This window comes from Puntigrus tetrazona, chromosome 13, assembly GCF_018831695.1.
Source record: "Puntigrus tetrazona isolate hp1 chromosome 13, ASM1883169v1, whole genome shotgun sequence".
Classification (NCBI taxonomy): domain Eukaryota; kingdom Metazoa; phylum Chordata; class Actinopteri; order Cypriniformes; family Cyprinidae; genus Puntigrus; species Puntigrus tetrazona.
Genome location: NC_056711.1, coordinates 11577515 through 11592804, shown reverse-complemented (window position 1 = coordinate 11592804; position 15290 = coordinate 11577515). Strand labels below are relative to the sequence as shown.

Below are 15290 nucleotides of genomic sequence, written 5' to 3'. Positions count from 1 at the left end.
TAGGCTAAGAATAAATATAAATCCAAACCAGGCCACTGGGACCCCTCTATGGACAAGTTTTGCAACTGCATTTGAGTTTAAGAAAAATGTTTTTGACAAATGTTTTGTATGTACTTTTATATTTCAGTCACACATATCACAAACATAAAAAAAGAGTGAGAATTTTGCACAGACAAAGACAAAAACACCACTCAAAGACTTGAATAGAAAATATAAATTTAATATCTTTGATACTGACACAATTCCAAAAAAAATAAATGGTCAAATTAAGTCCTATAAGATCCAAAGATGAAAAACAACACACAAGAGCGAAGCTGAAATGAATGACACACACAGTGTGTCTATGACTTTGCATTACAGAGGAGGAGGTGGAGGAGGTCTGGGTACATTGTGACACTGGTACCTGTGGAAAAAATAAAATAAAATCAAGATTACCCCTTATGCTGGGCTGAAAATCCATGATCTAATCTGGTGTTCACAGTCAAAAATGACCAAACATTTTAAAAATGGCTTGTAAAGCATACAATTGAATCTTACTGTCAACTTGTTTTCTTTTCGATTTTGTGGTTTTGTGTTTCTTTTTGGATCTGACTACTCATAGGTCCCATTGATTTAAGCTTCTCAGTTTAAAATTGCATTTACATTTTTAAGTGAAAAATCACTATTGGCGGGTAATTTTGGCAATGTTCACTTAAAAACAAAGGCAATGTTCAGCTCAAAAACTAAGATAATCAATTTATATAATTAAAATAATTATATAAAATAATTCATATAATAAAAAAATTGTTTCTGGAAGTTATTATACCCTGTGTGAGCAAAGTCAAATTTTAGATCAATGCTATAACATTAATAGCTTTTTAACTCTCTATGGGTTAATACTTTCTATCCTTCAACATCACATTAATACATTAATGTGTACCTATATGTGTGTGTGTGTGTGTGCGTGTGTGTGTACAGACCTGGTCTCAGACTCAGCGTTAGGGAAAGTGGAGAGAACTCTGTATCCCGTTTGCTGCAATGCTGTCATGTAGTGGCTAGAAGACCCTCTGATCTGCCTGAAGTTAAAGTCACTCTGAACTCCACGCAAGAGAGAGATGACTGCTTTCTGTTTCTTATCTAAAAACACATATTATATTATATTTTAAATGTAATATGTGTGTTTAATACACACATCCGGTGTGTGTCTGTACTGTATGTATACGTACATCTGCTGGTATCATGTGTGTCGTCTTGCTGATCAGGTAGTGAGTGGATTCCTGCCCCTCTTAAAGGAGCCGGTCGGGTCACCAATGGTACCAAACCGGGTAAAGTCACTTCACCACCTGAGCTAGAACCCTACACACATGCACAAGGTAATTGACTCTGCAGTATAAGTTGTATCTGATCCATTCATTTGATCTGGATAGTAAGTGTGAGATACCTGTGCTTCATTATTTAAAAGCTCTGCTTTGGTTCTTTCTTCCAGGGTGACTGTCATGCCATCCAGAACCTGCAGTGTAGACAGATGCAGTACCACTGCTGGTCTGTGCATTGATCGCCGAGCCACCTGCAAAACACATACTTGGTATACCGTAGTGGAGAATATTATGTATAATTAAAGATATATTTAGCCAGTTAAAGAGGGCAGAACATACTGTATTTATTTAGAAACAGAGAGTGAGTGTATGTGTGTGTGCAAGGATTTGTCTGTAATCATGGATAATTTGTAGTTGAGCTAAGGTCAGTTTCTCTTTATCTACACCAGTACACTGTGTGTGTGTGTGTGTGTGTGTGTGTGTGTGTGTGTGTGTGTGTGTGTGTCTCACTGGGTTGCCCACTACAGACAGTTCCGTGAGGGAAGGAACCACCTCCAGTTTCTCCAGCTCTGAAATGTCCTGTAACACACAAAAAAAGATATATTAGGTCATAAATAAGCTTTGATATACATACTGCATTTAGATATCTACAAAAAAGAAAAACATTGACTATTGAATGTTTTTTTTAATATATATACACAGCAGTAGATCTCTCATAAACACCAAGGCTACATCTGTTTAATCAAAAATACTGTAAAACATTAATATTCTGAAAATTTTAATAATTTAAAATAATTGTTTAAATAATTGTTTCTTCTTCTTCTTTTTTTTTAAATGCAATTAATTTATAGGATGGTAAAGTCTCCAATCTTTGATGAAGAAACACTTTATAATATTATCAGTGTTGAAAACTGTTAATGATAAAAACAATTTTGTGGAAAGTGAAAACCATGAGACTTTTATTTTCAGTATCGCTTGATGAACTGAATATTAAAAAGAAAGCATTTCTTTGAAATTGTAATCTTTTGTAACATTATATAATTCCTGTGGATTTTAGAAAAAGTCAATTGGAACAACACACAGAAAATGTAATTATATTCATCATTAATATTTGTATATTATTAATATTCTGTACTTTTTGCTTGATGCTTACACAAAAAAAAATAATCAAATAAAGAAATAAAAGTAAAAAAACAATATGAATACAATAGTTACATTTCTAAGAATGTGGTACATGCATTTTAAACTAGATTTCTCCCTTTAGTCATAATTTTGTCATCAGCAAATATGTGTTATATATCTAATTATTTAATATATCTTTGCATGAAATTTTGTGGGCAAAAATGTTCCATTTTTCCTTTTTTTTTTTTGTTTAACTTAAGCTTATTGCAACTTGAACATGAGCAATATTTGCTTAAAGACCTTTTGCATCCTCAAGCCACCTTCCAATAGAGTCTAAATGATTTGAGGATATTTTACTATAATATATCAGTATCTTTCTTTCAAATATTACAACAGTTGTTTTTGTCATGTTAATTCCTATGTTTACTGTATTCAAACTGTATTCATTAAATAAACAGGCATATTAAGTGGGAAATAAACAAGTAAAAAAATTATTAATTTAAAAATTATTAAAACAATTTAAAGATTTAAAAATGGGCAGGACACAAGAAACATTAAATTAAAGGTTTTTGTTAACATGTCATGATTTCCACAAAGATGACGGAATGAGGAGGTGAATCAAAAAGATCAGTGAGCCTCAAGAACACACACACAGAGATATACACACACCTCTGACCTTCAATCAATGTAAATACTGCTTAATTGTCCCCTTGGGCTGCTGTGCTGGTGCAGTAATGGCTGTCTGTAATTACTCTATATTCAGGGGCAGGCAAAAGGCTGAGCTCTCACAGGGACTAACAACACTAATACAAACAAACTAAGTGACTGAATTACTGTAATTTAGTAATTACAGTAAAACTGCAGCTACAGACAGATGAGAATGGAGGGGTGAATAATAAAAGCAACCTCAAGTACTCAAATTTACACACGCTCTCAGTGGGGTTGAGAGTAACTGCATTTCTATGTTACTCGGTAGATTCTATATATACCCTGACCTGCAACACTTAAATATATCCTGTTAATATGGTCAATTATACCCATTGTAACATTAACTATATCCGAAAGACCTGTCTGTTTAACTAATGAATGTGAAGCAAACTGCTTGTATTATATTTACTGTTGAAATATGCCATGACTCATACCACGTTTTCATTATTAGTGAGGTGATTTACAACTGGTTAAATGATAAATTAAAGGGATAGTTTCCCGCTATTTCCAGTATATAACAAATGATAGTGTTTTTCCCACAAGAAGCTTGGAAAAGTCACAGTTTTTGTCCTTTGAGGAGCTTTACAGTCAAGGATAAAACTTTGTGTAGCCGTATTTTTGGAAGGTTTTTGTGTATTTTGTGTAGGTGTTATTGTGTACCAGTATTTTGTTCATGTCTAAGAACAGTCTCCGGAGCTCAGTGAGAGGCTGAAGGTGGTTCAGTTCACGGATGCGATTCTCTGCCAGGTGCAAATCCAGCAGAACTCCCTGTCCACAGAATGAGTTCTCACTCAAAGATTTAATTCGATTTCGATCCAGAACCAACTCACGTAGTCTCTGCAAACCATCCAATCCATCTACCTGACTGATATCATTCCCTTAGAGAAAAAGACAAGGCACTTAGGGGAGATAATATTAAAGAATATTTCATGTTTTTAAAAGAATATTCTCACCCAGGCTGCGTTACAATTACAGGCTGTAATTTATTCATGTGATGGCAAAGCTTATATTTCAGCTTCGGTGTCACGTGATCCTTCAGAAATCATTTTAATATGTTGGTTCAGTGTTCAAGAAACATTTATTATTATCAAAGTGTTGTTCTGCTTAATATATTTGTGAAACGTTTTTTTTTCAGGATTCTTTAATAAATACAACATTGAAAAAACAGCATTTATTTGAAACATAAATATTTTCTGTATATTTTAGTGAGGATATGTTTGCAGTATTCATTTGATGAATAATTATCGTCAACAAATAAAAACGAGACTAAAATGTTAGGGAGGGACGCTTTGGGATAAGATTCATTCAGAATGAGGTTAGATGCGTACTCTTGAACGGCGAATGAACAGAGAATTTTACTGTAGATGTAGTCGACTAAAACTAGACTAAAACTAAAAACAATTCAGACGACTAAAACATGAATAAAACGAAATTCCAATTCAGACTATGACTAAAACTAAATTAAAATTTGCTGTCAAACGTAACACTGTTGCAGACAGTAACGAACAGCTTTAACAAACAGTTTTCTTACGGGGAGGAGAGGAAGACAGTATCTCCTCAAAATATTGGATAAGAAAAAAGTACAAAAATAAAACAACACCAATATTACAAAAAACATGTAGGAGGGTAGGTGGTTGAATTGATATGCATTTTCATGTTTGCATTCTGGTTTGTATATGGTTGGTCTATGCAATAAATCCCGACACTTTTGTGTTCATGCACATTCTACGTTTGTGAACCAGTCTGAGCCAGTCTGATTGCATTGTTTCTTTTTAAATATAAAATTTCACTATAAGCTTGGCTAAGTTTTGAATAATTTGATGGTTCCCCATTCAAAAGATAGGAGCTGTGCTGGCATGCCCGAGAGGCTTTTCACAGATGAGAGACATGACTTGCATTAAAGGGACTTTGGTTGTACATACCTTGTAGGAACAGCGCTCTGAGGTTAGTGAGTCGGCTGATCTGTAGATTGATCAAGTTGGATATACCATTATAACCTAAATGTAAAACCTCCAAACTGGACATCAGAGGCTCCAGGTTATCAGTTAATCCCTCTCTACACACAAAAAGAAGGAAGAGAGGAAAAGCCAATTTTAAGGAAAAGTCAGAAAAAATAAATGAGAGGCACGTGTAGAGGTGTGTGTCATCCAGAAGAGTACAGTTTACGACATTACTAGCGTGTGTACTACTGTACATACAATTTGTTAATAAATGTAGCTTTTACTCGCACAATTTTGCAGCCTATGACTATGAAACACACTCATTGTCTGAGAATCTCTTTATATGTAATTGTGATGCTCCCTAGTGGTTAGACAAGAAACTACAGTTTAACACCCCAACAGATCATAACAGAGTGATGTTGTTTGTGTGTGTGTGTCTGAGCACCTGCTGGGCCTGCTGTTCTGCTGCCCATATCCACTGGAACTGACTTTATGATAGAGAATCTGCTTGTTGTTCATGTGACTTTGAGCTTTTTGACGTGGTAAAATTGATTCAATGTGGTTATAGTTCAGAGACAACACCTGCAAGACCACATGCACAAACAAAAGCATACATAGTATACATACATGCATGTGTACATAGTGGACATTAGTTTATTATGTTAGCATAAATAACCAGTAACATAGACAAAGACAGACATACATGTTGTATTTACATTCAGTCCTAAACTCATACTTACCTTAACGTTAGGCAGGAAGATGAGACCGCTGAATGAGGTGAGGTTATTGTGATCTAGATTAATACTGTGTAAATTACTGAACAAATCAGCAGGAGCGAGATCCACCATTCTACAACACACAGTAAAACAGAAATAGTGAAGCAACCTATCCAGTTTTGCTGGGTTGGTTTAATTCTGATTGCGGGATAGAAGTGAGAGTTAATGTGAACCTGACTGAGCTGGACTGGAGGTTGAGTTCTGACAGGTCTCTGTAGTTGGTATGGCCCAGCTTCTCAGCCACCATATCTGCATTGAGCCGCCCTCCAAACACGTCCTTAGCAGTTTCTGATTCACACGTTTCCTACATAGCACAGACACATTTGTATTTTAAAACTTAAATAACCTAAATGGTTCACCCATAAATTAAAATTCTGCCAACAGTCCCTTTCACTTTCGTTGCATGGAAAAGCACAGATGAATAAATGTACTAATTTCTGTATAACTTTTAAACAACAGCATACATATGAAAACAAACACCTTACATACATAAGCATCGGTTATATTTACCACAGCTACTCCATCCAGTGCTTTGAGTAAAGGCAGATGGAAAACCATGTAGATCCTGTAGTTCTCCAGTTTGTTTACAAGTGGGTTCCCGTACAGATCCAGAATAATTAAACTAGACAGTGCCTGAAAAAAAAGACACTACATCACCACTGCCACCATACTTTATTCACTTTAACATTACCCTACAGCACTTTACAAGCATTTTCATTAACAGGCGCTTTGAATTAATGCTTAAAAATCATAAATTGCACAAAATGATATTCAGATCTATAAAATATCCTTACCTTTAAGTGGTATATGTCTCTGGTAGTGCTGATGTCATTATTGCCGACATACAGCTCGAATAAGGACCGTGACCTTTGAAGCCCATGCAGAGATGAGATGATGTTGCTTTCTACAGACAGGAAGTGAAGGTTGGGTAGCTGGTCCAAAACATCCCCATCTAAACACTGTAAGTGGTTGCTGTTAATGCTCAGACGAGTCAGACGATGCATCGCACACAAACCTGCCACACACCAAACAAATAAGAGCAGCAATGAACACAGAAACTAATGAAGTTATATTACACAGCTTTGGCCCTGATTTTACATTAAATTGACACATTGGAAAAAAGAGCGAGAAAGAAGTAGTACTACCTTCCAGTTTGCTGATGCTGTTGTTATTAAGGGAAAGTTCCTCCAGTAGGGTACAGTGTTCCAGACCCTCAATTCGAGTTAATTCGTTATTGTCAAAAGAAGCCCAGCGTAGACTCACCAGTCGGTCAAGATTACTGAGCCGGGTCAACCGCAGACCATCAAGATTCAGGGCTGTGATCTGACACCACAGGGCAAAGTATATCAGTTAAAGATACGGCTGTACCAGATAATGTTATCATTAGCTATGTTTCCATTCGCCTATTTTTATGCAAATTTGGGAAATATTACATAAACAAAAACTGCAAGATATCTTTTTTGTATTTCATAGAACAAATGCAGAAATGACAAGGGTGAGTGAAGGTTTAAATGTTGTTTGTGTGAGAAAATGTGAGTTTATATGTCATACTTTGGTGGTCCAGCCTGACTCTTGCGAGTGTCTCCATGGAGACGGGCTGATCTGGGTGAGCAGGTGAGCAGAAGAGAGCAAGCTCAGACTGCGGGGACGTTCGCTGTCAGTCCGAGAGTGGGCCATCAAAGATGCCTGCAAACACACACATGTTCCAGGTCAAACGTGAACACAACCATTGAGTATAATGTTCAGATTATTCATACCTGGTTGATTCTAGATCGAGCAGCCACTTGAACGGCAGCAGCTGCTTCTTCCTCCATCACGAAAGCATCATCCAAATAAGTGAGAGTCTTTAGCCGACCAAGAACCACCATACGCACACACTCATTCTGCAAAATTAAATAGTATTATTTCATTTTAATCTTACTGACTCTAAACTTTTAAAGAGAAGTGCATATAACAACCTTGCTCAATCTTTTTGTCACAATGCTTTACATTTCTATTGTCTAATATGAAACTCAATCATGTAAGGTAACTTTACCCTGTGCCAAGGATTGTGCCGTGTGTCCAGACGAAGCAGGGCAGGGGCATGTTTACGCAAAACATTTATGTCATCCCTTATTCGAGTCAACTGATTCCAGCGGACATCCAGTTCTATAAGTTGGCCAAGCCCACGCAAACCCTCCAGAGAAGAAATATGGTTAAAACTAACATCCAGGTACTCCAGGTTTGGCTAATGGATTGAAAGACAGAGAGACAATAAGAGACAAAGCAGTCACATGTCATAAATACATATTCAATGACAGCAATTAATTTAATTGGTTAAATCATTAAAAGTGTTTTTAATGACGGGTGACCAATATATATTAGACCAAAAATACTATACCTTTTAGCGAGAACAAAGACCAATAATTTATATTAAAAGAGTAAATAGGGTGAGTTTTGCCTTTTGACAATTTTTTTACGTTTGTGCTACTGTCATGTTTAAAAGAAGGTTATGAATGAATAAAATGATCTCATTACCATATGTGAAATATCGTCCAGATGAGTAAACTCGTTGAAGCTGAGGGTCAGCTGCTTCAGAGCTGTGAGTCGAGAAATCTCAGGTAGTTTATTCAGACTGTTGCCATGTAGATTCAGCACCTGCATGACAAGAAATAAGTCAATAAAATAATCACAGAGATGTGGGTTTGTGGACGTCAAATATTGTAGGTCTCACTGTGATCTGACTGAGGACGTTTGCTCTGGCCACTGTCAGTATGGATTTCTCATCTAGACTAAGCAGCTTGGGGAGAGGCTTTAGGATGGGTTCCATATTTAATGCCTTCTCATCCAGGTCTAGCTCAGCTCGGGACACAGATGGGGCATCAGCCAGGGATGAGTGAGAACTAGACGAGGAGTCTGGAGAAGGCTGAGATGTGTCCTAAAGGAAGATTTCATAAGATGATGATTTGATTACTCATTACTATTATCTGATATGAGATTAACAGAATGGAGTATGTTAAACACATATACCTGTGTCACATATTCAAAGTCTACAAGGTACTCTGGGAGCACCATTTCATTGTCAAATATGTACCACAGTTTCTGCTGCTGTCTACAGTCACAGCTGTCCGGCAAGCTGGAGGGACACAGCATGTCTGATGAACAAAGACAGATACACACACATTACTGCTTTGATCACCACTGCCCTGAAGACATTTTTCTCTGATGGGTTCACACACTATAATTCACCAGGTGCTGTTTGTGCTGTGTGCTTTTGCTCTTTAGAGCAGGTACTGAGGTAGACAGAGTTTGCTTTAGGGTAATGATCACAGTCTATTGGGAGACCCTCCTTAACTGCAGCACTGCGGCCCAGGAACACTTTAGAAATCACCAACTGACCTACAAATATACAAAAATGCAGAAAAAGCTAAATTATATAAAAAAAAGAAGTTATTTTGTGAGTCCTATTCACAGAGTCATAATAAATGTATTATGGTCTCCACCAAAATATTTAGCAACACATCCATTTTTAACACTGATAAACTAAAAACATGTCTCTTGAGCATCAAATCAGCATATTAACTCAGCTTTGCCATTACAGGAATAAACTACATTTTAAAAAAAGCAAGAAGCTATTTATATTGTAATAATATTTTACATTGTTAAATTTTTAATAATTTTTTGATCATATTTTAATTTTGAGCAATTAATACAAAAAAACTGTCCATAAATATTTATTTTTGAATTAATGTTTGGAGCCAGTAGTAGTCTAGAAATGACAGACAGTACATTCAAATTAATTTAAAGGTTCTGAGTGAATACAGACCATGTCTGAAGGGAAGAATGTCTCCAGGGCTACTTCCTGATGTTGAGCAACTCTTCTTCTGCATAAATGTCATTCTCAGTCGATCAGACACGCTCACACTGTTAGAGAGCGGGATGGCACTCTCTCTGCCTAAAGCCTGAAGGTAAGAAAGACACATTCATGTACAAAATGATGGGTCCATTAAAAACTCATAACCAGTCCTCACCAAACTTTTATGGGTTTTGTACCTTATATGCATCAGCAGTTTTAAACCCGTTTTCTAGGATTGGAAGTATCTCATCACTTTCACAGGAATGTTCTGGATCGGGCAGGTAGAACAGATACTCCATGCAGCGTTTATAGTTTCTGTCACACAAACACACATACATGGTAATATACTGCATATACAGACATTCTCTTCAATTATTCCAGTATCTATTATTGATTTGTGAATATAAAAGAAAGACTATCAACTAACCTCTATTATTAGAATCAGAGTCTCTCTAGTCATAAATATAATGTAAAGAACGTGATGCTAATACCTAATGCATGGGACAAAAATCATGCTTACATTAATCTGTATTTATCTGTAATATTCTGTATTTATAATCTGTGTTGTCTCTTTTCCTGTTATTAATGCCAGATTTATCTGTTTATAAAGAATGATAAAAACAAAAAGAAACCGAACATGTGTTTTGCATGGAAGTCAGACTGCTTCTTCCTATCTAAGTGCATTTTTTTCGCCAAAATAAGATGCAAAGTAGACTATATTCAAAAGGCTCTGTGAGACACAACAAGTGTTTGACTGACTCACTGTGAGAAGGGTGAAGGTTCCTGTCTGCAGAGCAGAGAGTGTACTTTGTCCTGGAAGCGTTGCCGCAGAGCTCGGTTATGGATACGGATGATTCGATTGATCTTAATGCCAGTGATGTGGTGAGGTTTATAATCCCATGCACAGAAACGGGAAAGCAATAGATCAAAACATGATGTGAACCTGAGAGAGGAAGCGGAGAACAGTATAGATAAATAACCCTGCATGTTGTGTATCTGTATGAAAGATCTTGCTCGCACACATGTGGTACCAAGGTTCGCCGGTGTTTCCCTCCTCGAAGCGAATGTTCCCCACGGTTTCCAGCTCCAACAGCAGACAGTGCACCATCATATCCCTTCTATCTGAGGCCAAAGCCAAATTATGCTGGTGACATGCTTCTACCCTAAGCCAAAAAACATGTAATGTATGCAATGTATGTACGTAAGACACAATATTAATCATTCACAAAAGGTATGTATATAAAAGTGCACACTCACTCCTGCAGGCGCCGTTCCCAGAACTTCAGTCTGCCTTTAAGAGCTTCCAGTTTGTGCTGCAGTTTTAGCTCATGACTGTGCTCTTTACAAAAGTCAGAGGTCAGCTCAGGTTCTCCTGACTTCTTACCAACAGATTGTACATGGGACAGCTCACACTCCATCTGCTCACAGAGAGTTAATGTGTTTTAGGGCACAAACTAATTTGTTAAATTTGTCCCCAGAAGATGAATATGGAATAATCTAGCCTTTTTAAAATTAATGTATAAATCATTTTAAAAGAATAAATTGCGAAAACTCTGTATTCTGTAAATATTCCACCATTTTGATGCAAAAAACCCCTGTGTATACAAACTGTATATACTCACATTTCTGAGCATGTGTGTTAGCACATGTATTTTTTCCTCTGGTAGTTGTATCTGGTTTTTCCTCTGCTGCCTGAGCTTAGCTTTGAGTTCATCAAACTGTCTTTGTGCACAACGTACCCGCATGGTGTAATACATCATTTTCTTAAGCACTGTGGACTGATGCACAACCACACATTCCCATCATTGTCAAACACAAAAGACACACTCTCAGATGCATGAAATAAAGATTTTCTCACCTCTGCAGTGTCTTTGAGATGTTTGCTGGATATGTCATATGTGTCTAGGCGCTGCAGGTGTGGCATGTGATATAGGACATGTATGTAGTAATTATAAAGCGAACACAGTGGGTTTGGAACGGATTGAGGGTCCTTCAGACTTAGGTGCCGTAGTCGGGGCAGCCGAGCCAGATGGGTCAATTCCTATAAGGTAGACAAGGGATCTTTCACAGATCAAAACTGTTCATAATAATTGTAAATAATTTTGTACAAATATTAAACAAAACCAAAGATAGTCATTCTGAAATTATTTGGTCAAGCATCACTATTACAATTGCCCACATTTATAGTATATTCGTTTACACTATAAACGCTGATATGTTACTGATATTTTGTTTGTAATATTTTGTTATTTTTGCAGAATAAATAAATAACTTCCTCCTACACAAATGAAACATTTTGCTACAACATTAAAAGGAAGTGCATTAGTTTCCCATTAGAGAAAAGAGCCTCACATGTGAGACTGAAGACAGTTCAACTGAACAATGAGCCCACAGATGAACAGCACAAAAAGCAATACACAAGCACATATCGGCTTGTGTCATGATTCTGTGTGTGTGTGTGTGTGTGTGTGTGTGTGTGTGTGTGTTAAACACAAAGAGTGGCGAAGTGAGAAAGAGGACCTTTCAATCACTCGACTCACACAAAATAACAAAGGCCCCCATTTAGAGATGTGCACCCCATTCAGGCTCCACACCACTCGAAAATGAAAATATTTATCTATGTTATTGAAAAAGTATCTCTTTTTCCTTTCGTAAAGGAGAGAAAACGAAAACTGCTTGGGCAGAGATGCCACATTACGATAATGATAAATACTGAAAAGCAAAAACCTGAATCGTGCAATTCCTAAAATGATCAGGTCTGACTGAGGGAATTGGGAAAGTACAGAGCATGCACAGAAATAACAGTAATCAGATCTATAGTGAACAGGAGAGGGAGGATGCAATAATGGCATGTAGACACAGGCCTGCAGAAATAATGGTGTGAAGGCCAGAAGGAAATTATTACCCGGTAATCTTGGACACAATCACACAAACAAAATGGGCTCTACACAAAGGGCAATCAACAATCTAATAAGAGAAAACATGATTTTAGGCACCATCCATGTAAGCGGTGAGAAAGTAGCTATGCTTCTAAGTTTAACACTTAGGTTGTGGTCCCATTAAATGAATTTTGGAGGTAAAAAAATAACATTGTCTAAAAAGTGCTGCAGTCATGACATCAAAACCGGAAGACTAATACGTTATTGGTTCTTTCACCATTTCTCTATGGCTTTTAAGGTTTCCTATTTGTTAGTTAAACAATTTCATTAGTAAGTCTGAATCAACAATAGTTGGACATTTTGCTGTAAAATGTAAATTACACACACTCATAATGAAAACTATTGAATACAATTTGAAGCAAAAACTATTAAATTCAATACGATTGATGCCTTATTTATGAAATTTCTCTGCTATGATAAATTATTAAAATAGCAGGTAAAATAATGCTATATTTCTCATACCTTGAAGGAACTGATTTTGTTCCCTGAGAGGTTTAGATTTTGGAGAGCGAAGTTGGAATCCAGACAATGACCTTAAAAATAAGCATGTTGAATATTAGAGCATCCAGTCGCAGCTTCTAAACATCTATGTCTCATAATACAAAAATAAAATGTTAAAATTGCAAAAATGTGGATACATTGGACCTACCAAGAGTCTCAATAGCATTATCTGCAAGATTCAACTCCTTAAGGTTTACAAGTGAATTCAGTCCCTGTAAAACAAGGTTTAAAAAGAGAGATATAGACACAAATATAATATTATTTAAAATTTATTTTATCTTATCTCAGTATCTCAGGTAGAGTACCTGGATGACAGAGATCTGGTTCTTATTAAGCCAAAGGATGTGAAGGTTGACCAACATCTCTACATTTGTAATCTTCTGGATGTTGTTGTCATACAGAAATAATTTCTGCAGATGCACACAGTTATGCAGGCCAGAGATTTCCTACAAAACACACACAATACCAGACAGCTCAAAATCAGCTAGATTCCTTTGCTAATTTCCATCTTAATCAAAGCAAATCGGTCAAAGAAAATAAGCATTTGAAATGAACAAATGTTTTCAGTAACTTACATTCAGTTTGCACTCCACTACCCATAATTCTTTGAGTAGTGGGCAGTGCTCCAGGCCCTGGACTGAGCTGATGCTCTGGCCTACGATAGTGAGACTGGACAATCTAGGAAAAAGAGAGAGACCCACCATGCGCGGGAACCCAGAGAAAAACATCTCCAGAACCATCTCACCACTCCCCTCCTGACACACCTTCTCATAGCAGAGTCCATTAGAAACACACTGAGGACACACAAACCAGACCAACACATGTGGCTCAGATTAGAAAACCACTACAAGAGCAAATTGCACATTAAGTTCATTCAGTTGAGGGGGAAAAAAGGAAACTCACCAGCTCTTTTATAATTTCCTCGTCTCCAGTTAGTTTCTGCTTTTCATTCTGCGTCATGATCCCTTTAAAAACAGTATTTTTTTCAAAGGCTAATGGACATTCAACAAATTTTAAAAAATGTAAACATAGACACTAATTCTCTACAACTGTAGTCATTAATCAAATGTTACTATTTTTAGCTAATGTTTAACAATGAAAAAATATTACAATTGTTGCAATGCTGCAAACACACATTTTTACATATGCTTTGAAATTTACCTCACAAAAAAAAACAGACTAATCCCTATTTTTACTACCACTTATCTGCCCTCACCTGTTTGCGTATGTCCAGTTGTATAGTCAGAGCCCAGCAGATGAGGTGACCAAGTCAAATTCCTTCACATTGCATGATTTGACTCTACAACAGATCAGTTTTCCTTTTCTCCACCATAAAGTTCAACGGCTGCACGACGCCTGTTCAGCGTAAACTTACGTTTCAACAGCGAAAACATATCAACCCCCCATTATCGAGCCGCACTTGTAGTGATTTTCCTTTTTATTTTGCTTACTGCAATGTTTACACCAGACCGTTGCTAAGGAAGCGTGGCCCGTCGGTACTAAGGAAGCCCTGTTGGAATGTGTCGTTGTCCGCCAGAAGATGGCGCTAAACGCCGGATCATCCACCAGCCTCTCGAAGCATGGCGACTTCAGAATTGCTCAGTGTTCAAATATTTTTACTAGAAAAAAGCTTTATTGCACAAAATAAAATTATTTTTAAAAAAAGACATTTTATTTATTTATGCAAAATAATAATTTACGTTAGCGTGCAGGCATAATTACAAAAGGAAACTAAACAGTATCATAATAATAATAGCCTACCCATTCGAAATTAAATTGACGATTAGAGACAGAAAACATCTTTTTCACCCCCCAAACCTCACAACACAACACAGTAACCAATGGTAAGGGGTGGAGCATTTAGAAATAAATCAACTAATCATTCTAAAGAAATAAAATAAAATAACATACAATTTACTCAATTCATGCAAAACTAAACTGGGTATTAGTAACGAACCGGGTAGGGGATGAATATCGACAAACAGCTCATTCAAAATATAAAATATTAAAATAATCACAAACAATATAGAAATATATTTAACAACGGCTAATCAAAATGATCGCGCTCAAATTAAGCGAATTCAGTCATTTCTGTCCGCAAGAATCATGGAAAAGTCCGTACGAAGACGGTTTCATTCATCGCCGACTGTATTATTAAGCGTATATAAAAAAGC

General features: G+C 36.6%; 1 protein-coding gene across 1 annotated transcript; it reads right to left on the bottom strand.

Moving 5' to 3' along the window:
* Positions 1-204: 204 nt before the first annotated feature.
* Positions 205-15143, bottom strand: lrrc9 (leucine rich repeat containing 9). Its single transcript, XM_043254959.1, has 33 exons — positions 14333-15143; positions 14020-14081; positions 13692-13910; positions 13422-13562; positions 13265-13328; positions 13078-13148; positions 11535-11717; positions 11299-11454; positions 10934-11094; positions 10708-10839; positions 10440-10619; positions 9874-9991; positions 9647-9782; positions 9070-9219; positions 8851-8975; positions 8555-8758; positions 8359-8478; positions 7877-8068; positions 7599-7724; positions 7393-7527; positions 6987-7164; positions 6636-6856; positions 6352-6474; positions 6015-6145; positions 5806-5914; positions 5511-5647; positions 5048-5181; positions 3786-4003; positions 1806-1874; positions 1421-1546; positions 1206-1335; positions 960-1116; positions 205-403 (listed from the first exon to the last, which is right to left on the bottom strand). Exons 2-33 carry the CDS (start codon positions 14074-14076, stop codon positions 355-357), a joined length of 4452 nt encoding a protein of 1483 aa, XP_043110894.1. The 5' UTR covers positions 14077-14081; positions 14333-15143; the 3' UTR covers positions 205-354.
* Between the last annotated feature and the right edge of the window lie 147 nt (positions 15144-15290).

What these genes read in the sequence shown, in the direction of transcription:
- lrrc9 (XM_043254959.1), bottom strand. Translation starts at nt 14,076, where the DNA reads ATGACGCAGAATGAAAAGCAGAAACTAACTGGAGACGAGGAAATTATA. An exon ending in CTCGATCTAGAATCAACCAG is followed by an intron (nt 7,528 to 7,598) that starts GTATGAATAATC and finishes GTGTGTTTGCAG; the next exon opens with GCATCTTTGATGGCCCACTC. An exon ending in AGTCAGGCTGGACCACCAAA is followed by an intron (nt 7,165 to 7,392) that starts GTATGACATATA and finishes CTGTGGTGTCAG; the next exon opens with ATCACAGCCCTGAATCTTGA.